Source organism: Protopterus annectens, chromosome 14.part0, assembly GCF_019279795.1.
Source record: "Protopterus annectens isolate FY-2018-M chromosome 14.part0, PAN1.0, whole genome shotgun sequence".
Lineage (NCBI taxonomy): Eukaryota > Metazoa > Chordata > Ceratodontiformes > Protopteridae > Protopterus > Protopterus annectens.
The window spans coordinates 892,563,668-892,581,877 of record NC_056748.1 but is presented as its reverse complement, the minus strand read 5'-3'; the positions used below and the strand labels follow the sequence as shown (position 1 = coordinate 892,581,877).

Sequence of the window (18,210 nt, the reverse complement as noted above, 5' to 3'; positions counted from 1 at the left end):
CAACTTATCATAGGGAATGCAGTACATCAGGGTGCGTTAGCATTTGTTTTATTCCTTTTACAAAATTAGTTCAAACATGTTAAAAAATGAAAGTTTACAAACGGCCAACTTCCACTCCAAACCAAAACCACGAAAAAAGAAGAAGCCAAAAGGATTAGGAGATTTTAAATTTGCAAGCCAGTCCAGTAAACAAGTCCAGTGAACCACAAATAATGAACGCTTTATTTAGTCTGCGTTTTAGTCCAACAAAAGACTTCATCAGATACAACACCCATAATCACAAGTCCCTTTTATACATAATTAATAAAATCCTAACCAATCATGTCAAACTTTTGTTTTAAAATAAACAAATGAATTGCAACCTTCTATTATGCAATTCTGAATGAACATTGTTTCATAAGACTTTAAAAGTGTTAAAATGCCATTATATTTAAATAACCTTGTTGAAAGTATTCCTAAAATATTTTAAAAAACCCTTGTACTCTTTCATTATATTATATTAGATTGGAAATCATGAGCATTTGAATTTATATGTTAAATATGTTTTAGTACTTAGAATTTCGTTGTGCTTACTATTTGAAAGTGAATGATGCCATCTACTGGTCTTTTTTATTATGGCATCTGTATTTATATCTTTTGGCTTCTTAAAAAATGAAAGTTAACAAAGCAGTTTTATTGGGTTGGCTGCTAATGTAAAGTTATCACTTTTGACTAAGGTCAACAGCCAAGCTGAAAGCAGAGTGATCTGTCACTGATTGCGAGATTTGTTTAATTTCCCCCACTGATACAGAAGTACTTCGGCAATAAATAGTCCTTACAGACACTATAGAGGAAGGGCTCAGACTAAAAAAAAAAAAAAGATTCCAGCACGGTCACTTTTAGGAAACGCTCCTCAGTGATAACTTATGGCATAGGCAGTACTCGGCCTTTTAGGAAACACTCTTCAGTTACAACGTAAGGCATAGGCAGTACTATGCCTTTTAGGAAACACTCCTCAGCAACAATGTATATCATAGGCAGAACTCTGCCTTTTAGGAAATGCTCCTCAGCGACAATGTATGGCATAGGCAGTACTCTGCCTTTTAGGAAACACTCCTCAGTGACAACATACAGCATAGGCAGGACTCTGCCTTTTAGGAAACACACCTCAGTGACAACGTATGGCATAGGCAGTACTCTGCCTTTTAGGAAACACTCCTCAGTGACAACGTACGGCATAGGCAGTACTCTGCCTTTTAGGAAACACTCCTCAGTGACAACATACAGCATAGGCAAGACTCTGCCTTTTAGGAAACACTCCTCAGTGACAACGTACGGCATATGCAGTACTCTGCCTTTTAGGAAACACTCCTCAGTGACAATGTATGGCATAGGCAGTACTCTGCCTTTTAGGAAACACTCCTCAGTGACAACATACAGCATAGGCAAGACTCTGCCTTTTAGGAAACACTCCTCAGTGACAACGTACGGCATAGGCAAGACTCTGCCTTTTAGGAAACACTCCTCAGTGACAACGTATGGCATAGGCAGTACTCTGCCTTTTAGGAAACACTCCTCAGTGACAACATACAGCATAGGCAAGACTCTGCCTTTTAGGAAACACTCCTCAGTGACAACGTACGGCATAGGCAAGACTCTGCCTTTTAGGAAACACTCCTCAGTGACAACGTACGGCATAGGCAGTACTCTGATCCTCAAGGACATGGTAATCAGGGAATGCACCAACTGGGTTGGCAGTTTCCTTGCCTTTTACCACCTTGTTGTAACAGTTAAGAAATCCTTCCACATAACCCAACCAATTTTCAAAGGTATCTCACCCAGGTCAAAGGAAGTTATTGTCTATTTGTCCTCTGCCCTAATTAGATCAGTTATTGAGCACAGTGCTCCTTTTGGCATGCACCTAGGTGGACACATCATGCAACTACAAAGGCCCCAAAGGTTGTTGATGAAAAGATTATTGGCCTAAAATCTCTTAGCTTAAAAACAGTTTGCAAACCATATCTTTACACTGTCTGTTATAGACTCCTGCATGGAGGTTTATGTCTGGAATCCTATGACATCAAAGATCCCACCCTAATGGATCTCTTTTACCTTCACAAAGAAAATGGCTACCAAACACCCTGAACCAAGGAAATGGACCTTTAACAAACTGGAAATAAAATGCATTGGAGGAATATATGCATTACCCAGCAGCTCCAGTGCAAACTGCCCTGCATGTTAAGCAGGGTGACACCCTTGCTTCCTTCATGACTCACATTCACAATTGGAGGAGTACAGTACAGTTGTGTACACCTACCATAAATGTAGATGTTAGAGTGTCTTCACTGTTGCAGTCATAACTGTAGGGTGCTCCTGCCGGCAGGCAGCCAGTCGGCCAGAATCCCAAAGTCTGGGTCCGGCATCGGCTGTATAACCTAGTATCCTGGCGTCAATGCGCCTTGGTACACCAGCCCTCAGCCGGCGCCATCTTCTTCAGCCTTTCTTGCCCTAGATGTCAGAAGTCCCCAACAAATCAAAAATGAATCCAACAAGGAAACACAAATACACCACAAATAAGAGAAAAAAAGGGGATAGGAGGGAGAGCCCGACTGCAGCAGTGAAGACACTCGAACATCTACATTTATGGTAGGTGTACACAACTGTACTATGTTCTTCGTGTTTCACTGTTGCAGTCCTCTGTAACAGGGTGGAATCCCAAAGCAGTGTAGAGAGGGAGGAGGCTTTAGATAGAGGAAGGGGAGGCAAGAATACCCTGCAAGACAGCAGAGGCAAAGCCTGCCCTAGACTTAGAAAACAAGGGGAGATTGTAGTGCTTGGAAAAAGTATGCACAGAACTCCAGGTGGCAGCTTCAAGATATCCTTGGTAGGGACTCCTCTGAGGAAAGCTGTAGAAGTAGCAGCTGCTCTAGTAGAATGACTTCTAATGGTCCCTGGAAACTGTTTCCCATGATGGGTGTAGCAAAATCTGATTCCATAAGCAATCCATTTGGAAATAGTTTGTTTAGAAATAGGTTTTCCAAGAGAACTGGAGGCAAAGGAAACAAACAATTGGTTAGACTTTCTGAAATCTTTAGTCTTGTCCAAGTAAAATCGTAACTGTCTGTGCACATCCAATGAATGCAAAATCCTTTCCCCTTTATTTTGAGGAGTTGGAAGAAAGTAGGAAGGTGAATTGTCTGATTTAAAGCCACTTTCGAAATCACCTTAGGCATGAAAGTAGGATTGGTCCTCAAGGATACTCTGTCCTGATGGAAAATAAGGTATGGTTCCACAGCCATGAGAGCTTGCAACTCTGAGACCCTTCTGGCAGAGGTCAATGCTAGCAAAGAACAGTCTTCCAGGATAGAAACTTAATATCTGAAGATGCAGCAGGCTCAAAAGGTGGCAAAGTAAGTTTTTCTAAAACATAATTAAGATCCCAGGCAGGGGACAGGAGGGTCCTTGGAGGCCGCAAATTTTTAGCCCTCTCAAGAACTGCTTCACCAAAGGATGTGAAAAAACAGGAGGATCAGAACTGTATCTTAGAGATAGCAGAAGCATGTATCTTAATGGAAAGAAAAGGAAAGTCCTTTAGATAAAAGTTCCGAAAGGTAAAGCAAAATAGAGGAGAGATCAGGAACCTGAGGATCAGAGCCTCGGTCCTGCATCCAAATAGAAAACCTCTTCCATTTAGAGGCATAGGATTCCCTAGTGCTAGGCCGTCTAGCTTCCAAAAGAACATCCAAAACTTGTTTGGGAAGACTAGAGGAAATCAAATTCCTTTGAAGAGCCAAGCTGCCAGGCAAAGGGTCTTGAGATTGGAATGTAGTAACTGACCCTGATGCTGGGACAGGCGAAGGGTTCAGTGGGAAGAATCCAAGGAGGCCCGAGAACAGGAGCTTTAAGGTTGGATACCAAAACTGTCGAGGCCAATTTAGGAGCAATCAAGATGAGAACTTCGGGCTTGTCTGTTTTATCTTCAGTAGTACCGAGGCAGTAGAGGAAGAGGAGGAAGGCATATGCTGAAAGGTTTCTCCAGCTGAAGGACAGGGCATCCACTCTCCATGCTGTTTTGTGGAAGGACCTGGTGCAAAATCGAGGCAGCTGATGATTGAGATGGGATGCAAACAGATCTATCTGGGGACATCCCCAAACTGCAGTAATCCTGTTGAACAAGTTGGTGTCTAGCATCCATTTGTGAGGATCTGAAATGTTTCTGCTCAGGCTGTCTGCTAAGAGATTCTGTTTCCCTGGAATGAATTGAGCCTGGAGATGCAGATTCAAATTTAGAGCTGTGTCCCATAAACCCATAGCTAGTCTGCAAAGGGGTATGAATGAGAACCCCTGCTTGTTGATGTACCACATGACCGTGGTGTTGTCTGTCTTGAATTAGCAGAGGCCCTGGTTGTAAAAAGGTTTTGAAGGCTAAAAGGGCATTTTGAACTGCCAACATTTCCTTCAGATTGATGTGCCAGTGAAGATGGTCCTTTGTCCAGGTTCCTGCTGGCAATTGTCTAGAAAGTGTGCTCCCCAAGCATAATCCAGTCCGTGGTTAGGATTTGAGTAGGTGAGGGAGGCGAAAGGTTTTCCTTAAGTGCAAGCCCTGGACCACCAGAGGAACTCCTTCTGGAGGCAGGGGATCAGAGGAATCAGAATATCCAGATCGTGGTAATGCTGTGACCATACACTTTTCAGATACCATTGAAGCTTTCTCATGTGAAGCCTTGCGTTTGGAATCAACAGAATGCAGGAAGCCATGTAGCCCAGAGCCTGCAGGAATTTCCTTGCAGTGAGCTGAGATAGAGTTGCCAAGGTGTTGAAAGTAGAAGCCAGCTGAGTTTGTTTTTCTGGAGTGAGGTAGGCCCTTTGTAGGGTTGTATTTAAGAGGGCTCCCAAGAATACCATTTGTTGAGAAGGGATCAAATGTGACTTTTTTATGTTCACTGAGAATCCCAGTAGTAGGAGAAGACGTTGAACAAAGTCCAGATGTTGAAGCAGAGAAGATCTTTGCTGTCTGCCTGAATAAGGCAGTCGTCCAAATAGGGGTAAATCTGGATCCCCTGAAGTCTGCAGTAAGCCACTACTGGTGCCAGGCACTTGGTGAAGACTCTGGGCAGTAGATAAACCAAAGGGCAGAACAGAGAATTGAAAGTGCCTCCGAACCTGCCTTGAACCTGAGGAATTTCCTGCGTTCTTGTCTGATAGGGATATGCAAATAGGCTTCTTTAAGACCAATGTCACCATCCAGGCGTCCTGAGAGAGCATTGGAATTAGCTGTTGCAGAGTAAGCATCTTGAACTTTGGAATTTCCAAAAGGTGTTTAACACAGAAAAGGTCCAGAATAGGTCTCCATGAGTTTTGTTTTCTGGGGACCAGAAACAGCCTTGAATAAAACCCTTTTCCCATTTCGAGAGTGGAACAGGCTCTATGGCTCTCATGGCCAGAAGAGCATCCACTTGAGTTAAGGCCTCCTGACCATTGAAGTTTTGGCAGATCTGGCCAACCGTGAGTCCTTGGCAAAGTGTGAAAGTGGAACTTGTAACCTTTTAAAACCGTCCAATACCCATCTGTCCTGGGTAATATGAGTCCAATTTCTGTAAAAGAGACAGTTTTTCCTCCGAGGCGTCCAGGTGAAGGGTCCTGAAGCCCAACAGAGAGAGTCATTGAGTTGCTTTCTTTGAGATTGGGATCTGTCTTCTCCCTTCTAGGTGAAGAACCAGTCCATTGTCTAGATCTGTAAGAGGTCTGTCCTTGACCCGCGACCTCTGGAGCATCTATATCTTCCCTTGAGGCCTGTCAGAGGTGGGAAAGGACCAATTTTTAGAGGCCAATTCCTGGAAAATCTAGGAGGCTGAACTTGCAAAGAAATTTAATTGCTTTAAAAGCTGAAAACTTTAACAAATAGTTAATTTTTTTTTTTTTTTATTAAAACTTTTAAACTTATTCCTTTTTCCGAAAGCCACAAATATTTTGGTTTAATAAATTTTTCTCGTCAAAAATGTTTTGTTTCTCCCAATTTTTTGGGGTTTAAATTTTTCCTTTTTGAAAAAGAAGGTTGTTTTTTATACATTTTTTTTTTTTTCCTTTTTTTTTTTTAATTTTCTTTTTTAAAAAAGCTTTTTTTAAGATTTTAGGGGGTAAATGGGGGGGCAGGGAGAAACGTTAAAAAATTTTAAAAAAATCATAACCCCAAAATTTTAAGTTTTAAAATGTTTTTCAATTTAACCGAATATGTTATGTTTTTTAAAAAGTTTTTTTAACAAAAAAACAGTAAATTTAAAAATAGTTTTTTTTTTAACCTTTTAATAAAAACAGTGTAACTTCCTTTGTTATATTCCTTTTTTACATTTTTTTTTTTCCTCCCCTTTTTTTTTCCTTTTTCTTTTTTTTAAATTTGAAACTTTTGACTTTAAACATAAAAATAAGTTTTTAAAAAAAATTGATTTGGGGAGAAGAATTTGTTTTTTAAACTTTTTAAATTTTGGGTTTTAATTCTTACTGGTTACTTAATACTTTAATTTTTTTTGACTTTAACTTTAAATGATTTTCCATTTTAAATAATTTCCCAAAATGTTAAACAATTTTGGGGGCTCTTTAATTCTTTTTCAAAAAATTTACAAATTCAGAAATGAATTTAAAAATTAAAGGTTACCTGAAAAAATTAAAATATTTTCATTATTTTTTTTAAAGTTTTTTGGGAATAAATTTTTTTTTTAAAATAAAAAGAAAATTTAATTAAATTTGAAAATTTTAAAAAAATAATTTTTTTAAAATTTTTAAATTATTTACTATAACATTTTAATTTTAAAACCAAAAAAATTTAAAAAATTATTTAAAAATTTTTTATATTTTAAAGAGAAAAATTTTATTTAAAATCTTAAATTTTTTTCCAATTTTAAAAAAAATTATTTGGGAATGGGATATTAATCACAACTCATGGAAAAGTAAATTATATATATGATTGGGTTTTTTTTAATTTTGTATAAGGTTGTGTTTGTTTTTATTTTTTTTAAGTAATGTTTTAAGAAAAAACTATGCAATATGATTTATAATAATTTTATGAATACAATATTTTACTCTATTGACACAATGAGTTTAAGTAAATGCTCATATACAAACAATTCAAGATTTTTGGAAGCTGTTGATAGAATTCACATGATAGAAAAATAGATGCATCTTAATGCATGTAATGTCTGAATCATATTAGCCAAAGTTTTGATTTAAATGAATGTTAGAACATAAATTTTCTCCTCTTGATTTCTAACATTAAGATTATTTGAATGCTATTAGAATATAAGTGTTATATATTACATAGATCTATATAATAGTATGAACAGTTTTAAAAAAAAAAAAAAAAAAAAAAAAAAAAGTTTATTTTAGTTTATATGATGCTGTTTTACCAAATGTGTAGTTTTGTCTTGATAGATAATTGAATTGAAAACTGTTAATCTCAGTTAAATATAACTAGTATTAAATTGATAAGGTGGTAGCTGAGGTACTGCTGCTTAGGGTAGGGGTTAACTTGGGTAGTAAATACTACTCTAAGTTGGAGTTTTCAACTCCAGGGGATGCAAGGTTTAATCCTTAGCATTATTTTCACTTGTTCATTGTTATATGTATATAGTTTGACATCCACAATATATTTTGTACACTCATTGTCACTACAAACAAAATTGAATCCTATACAAAATCCCATAAGAGATTTAATAAATACAGCTATATTTAAAGGTACATCTAAAAGAGGAGATGTAACATTATTTATCTTGTTATTTGTTATTTCGATCATAAGATTCTTGAGTTTTAAAAATGCCAAATGACATCTTTAAAAGGAATTTCTTTAAACATTAATGGATTGAATAATCCATGTAAAAGGGCAAGCCTAATAAGATACATTAATCTACACAAGGCCAATCTAGTCTTCCTGCAAGAAACCCATCTCTTGAAAAAAAGATATTGATAAACCAGCCACCAATAAGTATACAGTATTGGTTAGTTCAGAGCACACTCAGAAAAAAAGAGTGGCGGCTATTTTATGGAATAAAAGTATGCCCATTCCTAAAACCATTAAGTCTTATCAGGATGACAAAGGAATGTTTTGTATGGTTACAATACAAATTAATGGGAAGACTTACACTTTAATTAATGTATATTGATACCTGGAATTGGTATTAATACAGTGAAACATCATATTGATAAGATCATATCATTGTCTATAGGGGATATTATTTTAGCTGGTGATTTTAATTGTATACTACATGAAAGTGATACTACCACTATAAAGAAAAGAAGAATTACATCTAATGCAAACATTTAAATGATTTTGCTAATTCTTATCATTTGAATGATATTAATAATCAGATAGAGTCAAAATCATTACTATACACCTTTTTTTCTAACAGATACAAAACTTATTCAAAAATAGATAGGGTCTTTATTTCTAACCAGATGGTAACAGATTTAATTAATTCCAAAATCATTTCATGTCCTATATCTGATCATAACTCAATTGTTTTTGAATTCATGATAAAATACTCATAATGTTCAGATCAAAAGGATACCAGCATACTTAACTCAGCTAAAAGACTATAAAGAATATATACTTTCAGAAGTACAACATTTTCTAGACATAAATAATACTCCTGAAGTCTCCATTGTCTATGTTTGGGATGCCTTAAAATCATATCTATATGGACAAAGTATCAGATGGTATAATAATAAAAGGAAATCTTGGGATAAGGAATTGTTAGATATTCAAAGTAAACTAGACTCTTATAAACATAATAATAAAGAAAATATTACGAACAAGAAAGTTATTGAAGAAATAAACAAACTAAATGAGAAATACAAAGAAATTTTAACTCATAAAGTTAAAATAACTTTAGAGAAATACAAGTTTTGTCTTATTCAATAAGCCCCAAATACTTACATAGACTTAAAAAATAAAACAAAAGATTGAATAAACAAAACCATATCAAAGAAATCTTTTCTCTAAGGAAAAAGAAGAATGTTTCTAGTATACCAGAAATACTGGATGAATTTAGAAATCACTTTCCCAAGATTAACCATAACAACATTAACATGGAACCTAAAGATAAAATAAAGGAGTTTATAACCACAAACATGAATAAAAAGCTTAATAAACAAATAGATTAAACTATTGGACAAGACTATTTCATATACAGAAGTTATTACAAAAATAAATTATCTTAAATCAAACAAAGCACCGGGTAATGATGGTATTGTACCAGAGATATATAAAATCCTTTCTAAAACTACATATTCATTAATACATAAGGTTTTATTCTGGCCCAAACTGAGTTAATAACCCCCATCTTGGCAATATACATTTATTTCACCAATTTTAAAACCTAATAAAGATCCAACTAGATGTTCTTCATATCGTACCATCTCATTACTTAATGTTGATTATAAAATGTTTATGAGTATTTTTGCTGATAGACTGAAGACAATTATCCCTGCATTATAGACATAGATCAGATGGGCTTCATTGTAAATAGAAATACTTTTGATAATATAAGAAGAACTTTAACATTAATTGATTTTGCAAATAGGAAAAAGAAAGATTTAACACTTATTAGTCTTGATATAGGTTCAGCATTTGATTCAGTAAGTTGGAACTATCTGTTTACCTTACTGAAATGCACAAATTTCTCTGATGCATTTGTAAATTTAATTGAGCATTTATACAAAGGAACGCTGGCTTATATTAAGGTAGGAAACATTATGTTTCACAAAAATACCCATTCTTAAAGGTACAAAGCAAGGATGTCCACTTTCTCCACTATTATTCACTTTAGTAATGGAGCCTTGGGCTAATTTGATTAGAAACAGTACTGACATAGAGGGTTTTGAAATAGAAGAAAATACAACATCAAAAAATCAACTTTTGCAGATGATGTTCTAATTACATCAGCAGGATCTAATTCTTCTATGCAGTCTTTATTTGATAAAATGATGAATTTTAAAAGTATTTCTGGTTTAATATTCAATCAAGTAAAAACTAAAATACTACCTATATATACACGAAAAAATACTCTCATTAGTGATTTTACTAAATATCTACCCAACTCAGGTCAGATAACTTATTTAGGTATAATACTATCTAAAGATATTAAATCTATTATATATAATAACTATAATACCCGCTTTCTTAATATACAAAATCTTTAATACCTGGAATAATATATTTTTTACTATGGAGGAGAGACTTACAATTATTAAATGATAATATTCCCCAAGATTTTATACTTAATACAATCAATAATACTTTCACCTACAAAAATAACTATCAAGAAACTGAATACACTAATGTTAAATTTCTTATGGGCACCTAATAGACCTAGGATTGCATTAAAGAAACATACCAATAGCTGGTCTCAAGGGCGTATTTCTTTTCCAGACTTTAATTTATATATTATGTCTTCTATTATAAAAGTTATTACTTTATTAATAGATCGGTCATATGTCGCAAAATGGAAAGATTATTGGGAGCTAATTAGTATGCACTTCATGAAAATCTCCTTAACACATAAAAATATGATTATAAATAACTCCATGTTGTGGTTGCTAAAGGAATTTTGTACTTCACCTATTACACCTAAACATATGGTCTGTTACCCATTAAATATTATTATTAGTTATCGTAACTTTATATTCATGCACCCTAAGTATAGGGAATGGAATTTTATTGTATTCCCTATAATTTATACTCAGGGTATGCTTATGTCATCTACTTCTGAAGGAGCTCATTTAGCTATAGATAATAATCTAAAGTACTGGTATCAGCTGATATCTGATAATAAAGTTAAAAATCTAGATTTCTTAAAACAAGAATTTGATCTAAGAGAAACTTTGCTGGTTAGAGGTTCAGATCTTTAGACAACATCTCATTGATAGAATAGATCTAATGTCTATAACAGTTAAAGAATCTATTCCAAAACTGATTGATTACTTGATAATAAATTTACAGCATAAAGTTTCTGATAAAGGTAAACTTTCATATATACATAAAATTATCAAACAAGAAACTTTTTTACAATGTAGATTCATACTGGAATTATTTCACCTCTATTAATGGGGACCCACCAACTCAACAAGATAAACAATATATATTGGAATCTGCTTATAGAACTACATCTTCCATTGTCTGGAGACTTTATACATGGAAATTTTTACATAGATCTTTTATACACCTTTGATGATGAATAAAATTAATAATAAAGATAATCTATGTAAGAGATGTAATGTAGAAATTAATGCTGACTGGGCTCATATGTTTTATGACTGTATGAAGTTGAAAGAATACTGGAAGTCAATTAATGAATTTTGCAGGCTCTTTTTACAGATAATTTCATTATTTCTAAGTCTCTTATATTATTCAACACACCTGTACCTCAATGTGTTAAAAGATTAAGCTTCCCTTGTTATGGTCTATCCTAGCAGTGGCTAGGAAAATAATAACTAGAAATTGATTTCAGATACACCTCCTTCGTTCAATGAATTTAAAATGTTATGAATATAATGTGTCATATGGAAATAAGCACAATTAGAATGAGAACAACTAGAAAAACATCACATTTTATTGTATGGGATAATTTACAAAATTTGTTAAAAAAATTCTAATTTCAATAGCACAGTATTTTAGTTTAATTAATTGATCTGATTGTAGTGGATGTCTTTGTAAATACTTTAGTTGTTTTGTTGAATATTATAATAATACCTATTTTTAATTATTTGTATAAAATTGTTATGATATTTCTCTTATATGTTAAAACAATAAACTTGTTTTGAAAAAAAAAAAAAAACACATCATGATGCAAGAGCGAGCCCCTCCTGAAGTCTTCAGCTGGCAGATAGAACTAAAACTCTTTTTAGGTAAGAAGCTGCTTTCTGTACAATGGATATGTGGTTTGAAGCTTTTCAAGTTATTGTCTATATTAGCAGTACAGGGTTTGAAGCATTCCCCCTTACATTAATATTTTTAAAGTGACTTAGGCCAATCGAAATAATCTCTCTAATGTTTATTGTTAGCACAGAGGACTAAAGCACTACCTTCTCTACTGAGGATACAGGCCTCTTATACTTTTCACTCTTGTTCTTACAACTTTTTTAAATGACTTAGGAAAATATTTAAGGTGTGTCCATGCGGTCTAGGACTTTCCCCACCTACAAGTCTTTCAAGCTGCAAAACTGCTGTTCTCTCAACTTTTTGAGTGTAGGGTAATATTTAAACAGTATCCCTTGTGTCTTGTGCTCCACCCAGTATTGCAGAAGTTACTCAATATTCTAGTGGAGTTGAAAGATGTGATGACTCCCCCAGCATACATAGAAACATGTACGCAAAGAGGTGCTCGCGCAGCCCCCCAACCTATTACACTCAAATACGCACGCATATATTCACTTGAGGCCAAATATCTGTCTGCATAGCTACGCTCACACATACATGCACACACACACAGACACACACAAAACTACCTATCTGCTACTCCCAGCACTTAGCTCCAGTGTTAATTAACCTACCCTGCCAAGTTAACTTATGCGGCGGGAGGCAATTTCCTGCTGCATTTGGCTGTAATAAATCTTGTAGGGGCATTCTGGGAGACCACATGGCTAATTAGCATACACCTTTTCCCTGGAATGCCACATTAACATACAGATAAACCAAGGAGACAGCTCACAGAAGTAATCTGAAAGACCTAGTAGGATCACCACAGTGGGCCCTTCTTTGAATCAGAAAGGATCTCTGCCAGCACCAGCTACCCATATGAGGACTAAATTGCTGTTTCTGTCCCTTTCTAAATGTTGCCCTATAAACATATATACCCACACATATCTATATGTATCTCTATGTATTGTATGTATATATATATATATATATATATATATATATATATATATATATATATATATATATATATATATATACACACACACACACATATATATATACACACATGTATATACACACAATTTTATATATGTCTTATTTCCACACATGCACATACTTTTATAGGTATGTGGGAACAGACAGTATGACATCAGTGGATTATATATATTACACTTAAAAAAAAAAACCTGGATAGTAAAAAAATTGATGGCTGTCAACTACTACACTGTCACTGGCTGTATAAGAAGTATTTCTTAAAGCATTTTAGATCATCTAGAGGTAATGACTTACATCAAGCTACCTCCTTTATCATCATTCATCCCAAGAACCAAGTTATACTTCAAAGATTTTCTAACTGCTATACAAAATGCAGGCTTCTTTCAGTACAGGTTTTTCTGGTTTATTTTTACCAGTCCTTTCATTGGTCATATCTTCGTCCAGTTTATCCAACTGTTAAATACCTCAAGAGATCCACAGTGATCTGGGGATCTGCTTAACTCAACCACTGAAAGCAGAGCAACAGTCAGTCGTTTTAACTAATACCTCAGAAACAGGGTACCTGTCAATGGTGAGCAGTCTATGTATGCAACTCTAACTCTCTTTGACTCCATTAACTAGTTTATGAAATCCATGATGTTATGTGCAATAACTGCCACTTCAACACAATATTTCATGATTAATTGAAAGTACATAAAACAGTCCCTGATATATACAGCCTGCAAAACTGACAAAATAGATAAGCATGCCCAAAATGAGAGTAAGAGCTACTCCAGTTATGCACCTTTTCAAAAATTCCCATTGGGAGGGTGGCCTAATGGTTAAGGTGTTTGCCTTACAAACACAAGGTGCAGGGTTTGAGCCTCACAAGGGATAATTGGCTAGGCTTAAAATGGCTCGCAAGGGCAGTTAGCCTAGTACTAATCTATGAACCTATAAACCCATGCTACTCTGATAGTGGAGCTGTTCCATTATGCCTGAAGTCCTTTGCAAAAGCATGATTAAATATAACCATACAGAGATATAAATGGTGCACAGCAAACCTCTTAAGTTTTTTTTTTTTTGGTCAACCAAATACTGTGAAAATGAGCCAGCATAACACAGACAAGCAGTTATTACTAACCCTAGACTTAACTCCCAACAGATGAAATGTCAGAGACTGTCATTTAGTAGGACATACTTTTCTCAAACACTACAGTCTGAAGCACTTTAATTATATGTGCCTTAGATGTGATGCTGAGTCTTTCCCCTATCAGGCTGACTACCTACTTCCCCTGATCTCCAAATAACCACTTCCCCAACCAACCTTATGCATAGCACCATGTCTTACCCTGTTGGTGTCTCCAGTTTCCAGGGTCCTGACTTGTAACCATGCCTTTTTCTAGATAAAGTGAGTTGCAAGTCAGCTGGACACCATATACCAGCTGCTTAACAATACATAACAAACATACATACATACACAAACACATATATTTTTGTTCCTAATGTTATCAGCCCTTGTGAGTGTAGTTCAGAGAGGGTTTTACACACTCCACATGTGCCTGCACTTTCATACTCAAATCTTGCCCTGGAATCCCTTAGAGGTGGCCAGCTGGTACTGGCCAAACTCTTTCACCAAGTCCAAGATTCCTACTTGATGCCACAGACTGGGCACCTTACCACTGCATCATGGAACCAGCAAGCCAGTTATAAAACTAGCAGTCCACTACTAACAAACCAAAACACTCTACTATTGCATTTCCTCTAAAATGAAACTAGATGCTTCAGTACACACAAAACCAAATAAATACACTCATGTTAAAATAACCATGAATTTTGAAAATAAAATCAAAAACTGACCGGTTTTACAAGGAATAACAGTGCAAAGGGCACGCCTCCCCTATACTTCTGTTGACTTATTCTCAGTTCACAGATGATCCAACTCAGAAAGCACAATCAATTAAAACAAAACAAATATGTTCTTAATATTTCTTCTAGGTATTGCAATTGTAGCATGCAAAACTAAACACCCAGGATTCAAGCCCACACGTGCCTCTATAACAAGCAGCTAGTAAAAAACGTGAAGCTTCAATACACTTAGCAAACAGGCTTGAGCAAACAAAATGCAAGCAGTTACGATAAGAGTGCCAAACTGATCAGTGAAACAAGGCTACCACTTCTGAAGATTCTTGTTTGATTTATTGTTTTCACTCTGTCTTCTAAATGACTAACTCAAATCATCTTTAAAGTTCATACATTAACTTTTTTTCTGTTAAGATGCCAAATAAAAGCTCATTCAAGTTGGGTATTGGACCAGTTTCCATGAGGCCTTTAATGTAACTGCCTTCTAGAAATGTTAAATGACATGCATTTACAATTTACAAGCTCTCCAAAAGTTAAAGGCATACTCCCCAATTTATTAGACCCATTTTTCCTACTGTAAAATGTTATTTTTATTAATATTCTATAAGCTATCACGTATTACTGTACACTGGTAATTTCTAAATTACCTTTAACTCTAATCTACACATGCAATGGTCTTTTTACATAAATCATAGCTTTATTCATATTGTATCATTAAAAGAATGCAACATTTCAGTCTTTAGTATCATGGTGAACTCCTGAACTGTGAACTAGCTGTCTGATTTCTTCTTGGTATTTAACAGAACCATTCTGTCTCTCAGTGGATAGCTGTCTGATTTCTTCTTGGTATTTAACAGAACCATTCTGTCTCTCAGTGGATTTTGGGTGTTATTCTTGGTACAATGTTTTTTTTCCAATATTGATATTATGCTTCTTCCTCACGTAAGACTGTTTTTAAAACTGTACTAGTATATCTTTGTACCTCTGATTTCATATGCATTGGTGTACTGGAACAATTTCACCTTCAGTGTGTGGGGGGATAAGTACTTCTCAAAAGGTACATAACTGAAGTAGCTGTTACTGTTACTCAGAGTTTGAGAATTTGTGAACCCATTCATTTATATTGTCAGTGTTGCATTGGAGACATTTAATGCAGTTTGAGTTAGTCAAGAAATATTGTGTTTCAAAGTAGAAATTGTACAGTGGACACAATGACATGGCAGATTCATTTCACATAAGCTTGTTTCTGACTCTGGACTAAATATTCCTCTTTGAAGAGTTGTCTGGATAACTGACCATTTCCTCCTTAAACCACAAGGTTCATCTGCTCAATTTTCAGCAGGTTCAGGCTGCGTACCTTACGACATCAGTTTGATTCTCACAATTTCTTCTTTGCAATTCTTAAGAGTCTTATGGAGCGCTTATCACAGTAATATTTCTGCCTTTCTTATTTCTTTCTAGCATTTCATTTGCCTTGCCTTGATTGTCAGGCATTAGTAATGTTATAGCCATCAGGAATTTAATTTTTAGATTGTCTTTGCCTTAGGAATCAAGTTGATGAGAGTGAGATTTTGTAGAGAGATACTCTTAACATTCCAAAAATTTTAAGATGTTACTGTTCTTTTTTGTCAAATATTTTCACAAGACAGTTCTCTCTGACTGGTCAGTACAATGCAATGGCTCCGTAGCTGCATGCTTCAACTCTTAATCTTGTTCAAATTTTAAATTCTATATTCCTGAATTCTGGATCATTGCCTGATATGACATCAGTTATGCCTTGCCTTCAGAACATAACAGATGTTTTGAGAGCTGCATGTTTAATAGTATATTTAATCAATTTGGGTATCTGGACAAATAATTCTCAAATATTATCTACACAATTTCTGTGAAATGGAACAAATCTCTATCCCTTCAACTCTACAGACAACTCAGTACAGAATAAATGAACATTTGTTTTTACGATTGTTATGCTACATATTACACAGTTTTACACCAATTTATCTACATTGGCATTCCTGGCCAATGCATGTTTGGTGCTGTTTACTTGCACTTCACTTTTCCAATTTACGACTTGTGTAATCTCTCAAATGTCTTGTCTCTGGCTAGGTAGACTGAACTTGTCACCTTCAGACATTAAGCCTTAGACACTACTTACTTCCATCCTCAAAAAATGCAGGAAAAGTAAAACTACACTACCATTCTAACAGATTAGTTTTGTTTGGGTCACCATTTCACCATCACTGCTTTTAATAACTGCACTTCCAAATCAGGGTTAGTCCATCTCTGAAATTCCTTTACTTTTTCTTCTTGCCATTGCCAACTAAAGACTTACAAAAAACTCCAATTCTTGCATCAGGTCTTCATTTTACTGATAAATGTGCTCTACTCAACATACTTGCTATATGTAGTTCGCTGTCTGGTCAGTATTTCACTTTCAGATCATACCTGTGTTGATTAAACATATCCTGCAAACTCAGAGTTGCCATATACTATGACATTCAGAATATGCTTTGCAAGGGTTTATAATCTGGTTTGAATTGTTCATCATCATCATCATGACATTCATGGAATTTCTCACAAACTACTTCTAACAATTTTCTTCTGAATTCGAACTCATACCTTCTGTGTTTCTACTGGTACTCTTGACCCATGAGAAATTGGTCTAGTTTTCTGTAAGCACACACTGTGTTGAAAGTGGGAATGTCTAGCTAATAAACCAAAATAATAAATAGTGAAAAGGGAACAAAACGGTTAATAAACTCATTGCAAAGCTACTGATTAATGAAATAGTTCCCTTTTATTTGGTCAAGTGGTATTTGGTTGAATTACAGAACACTGAAAGAAATTGTTTGAAAGGGCAAAAAAGTACCTTGAGCAAAAAAATAATTTAGCTGAATGCTAATTTGGTTGAAATCTCATGTTGAAGGTTATAGTCTGGAATAGACAAGTAGAAATTTGTAGAAATGCATGGATTGGCAATCAAAGTTAGCTATAGAAGCAACTGCTAGTGCTGTTTCTATTTGTGGTCTTTTCTTCTCAGTTGTGCAATCATGGAGTTACTATAGTTATATAAAATGGGTGTGGGTGCAAAGTCCTCATATGGAAATTGATGAGGGGGGGGCTTAACTTTTCTTAACATAACAATTTTAAGGTGCTTTCTTCTGATTGTGATGAAACAATATTATCTTTCAGTCAAACGTATTTTCAACATTTTTTTCAAAGTTTTAAGTTCAGCAAAAAAAAAAATTACAGATATGCCTCTACATCAAACAGTTATTTCACCAAATTAACTAGGTCCCAGCAACTAACACCACAGTGGGCTGATAATGAAAGGAAGAAATAAAGCCAGATACAAAGTTTGAAAATAACTTAAACTGACTAGATGTACAAGATGTTTGATTTTCAGAACAAATACTGTTTGATTCATGAAATCTGGTGGCCTGCAAGCACTAAGTGAAGGGATCTATTCAAGTTCTTGGAACTAA

General features: G+C 34.9%; 1 protein-coding gene across 1 annotated transcript in view; it reads right to left on the bottom strand.

Moving 5' to 3' along the window:
• The window catches only part of LOC122788744 (myoferlin-like), a gene marked incomplete at its 5' end in the record, with an annotated part of 518,429 nt that overhangs the window by 379,062 nt on the left and 121,157 nt on the right, over window positions 1–18,210 (bottom strand). Inside the window, 1 exon segment of the mRNA XM_044055638.1 lies at window positions 922–1,687. Coding sequence (XP_043911573.1) covers window positions 922–1,687 — 766 coding nt within the window.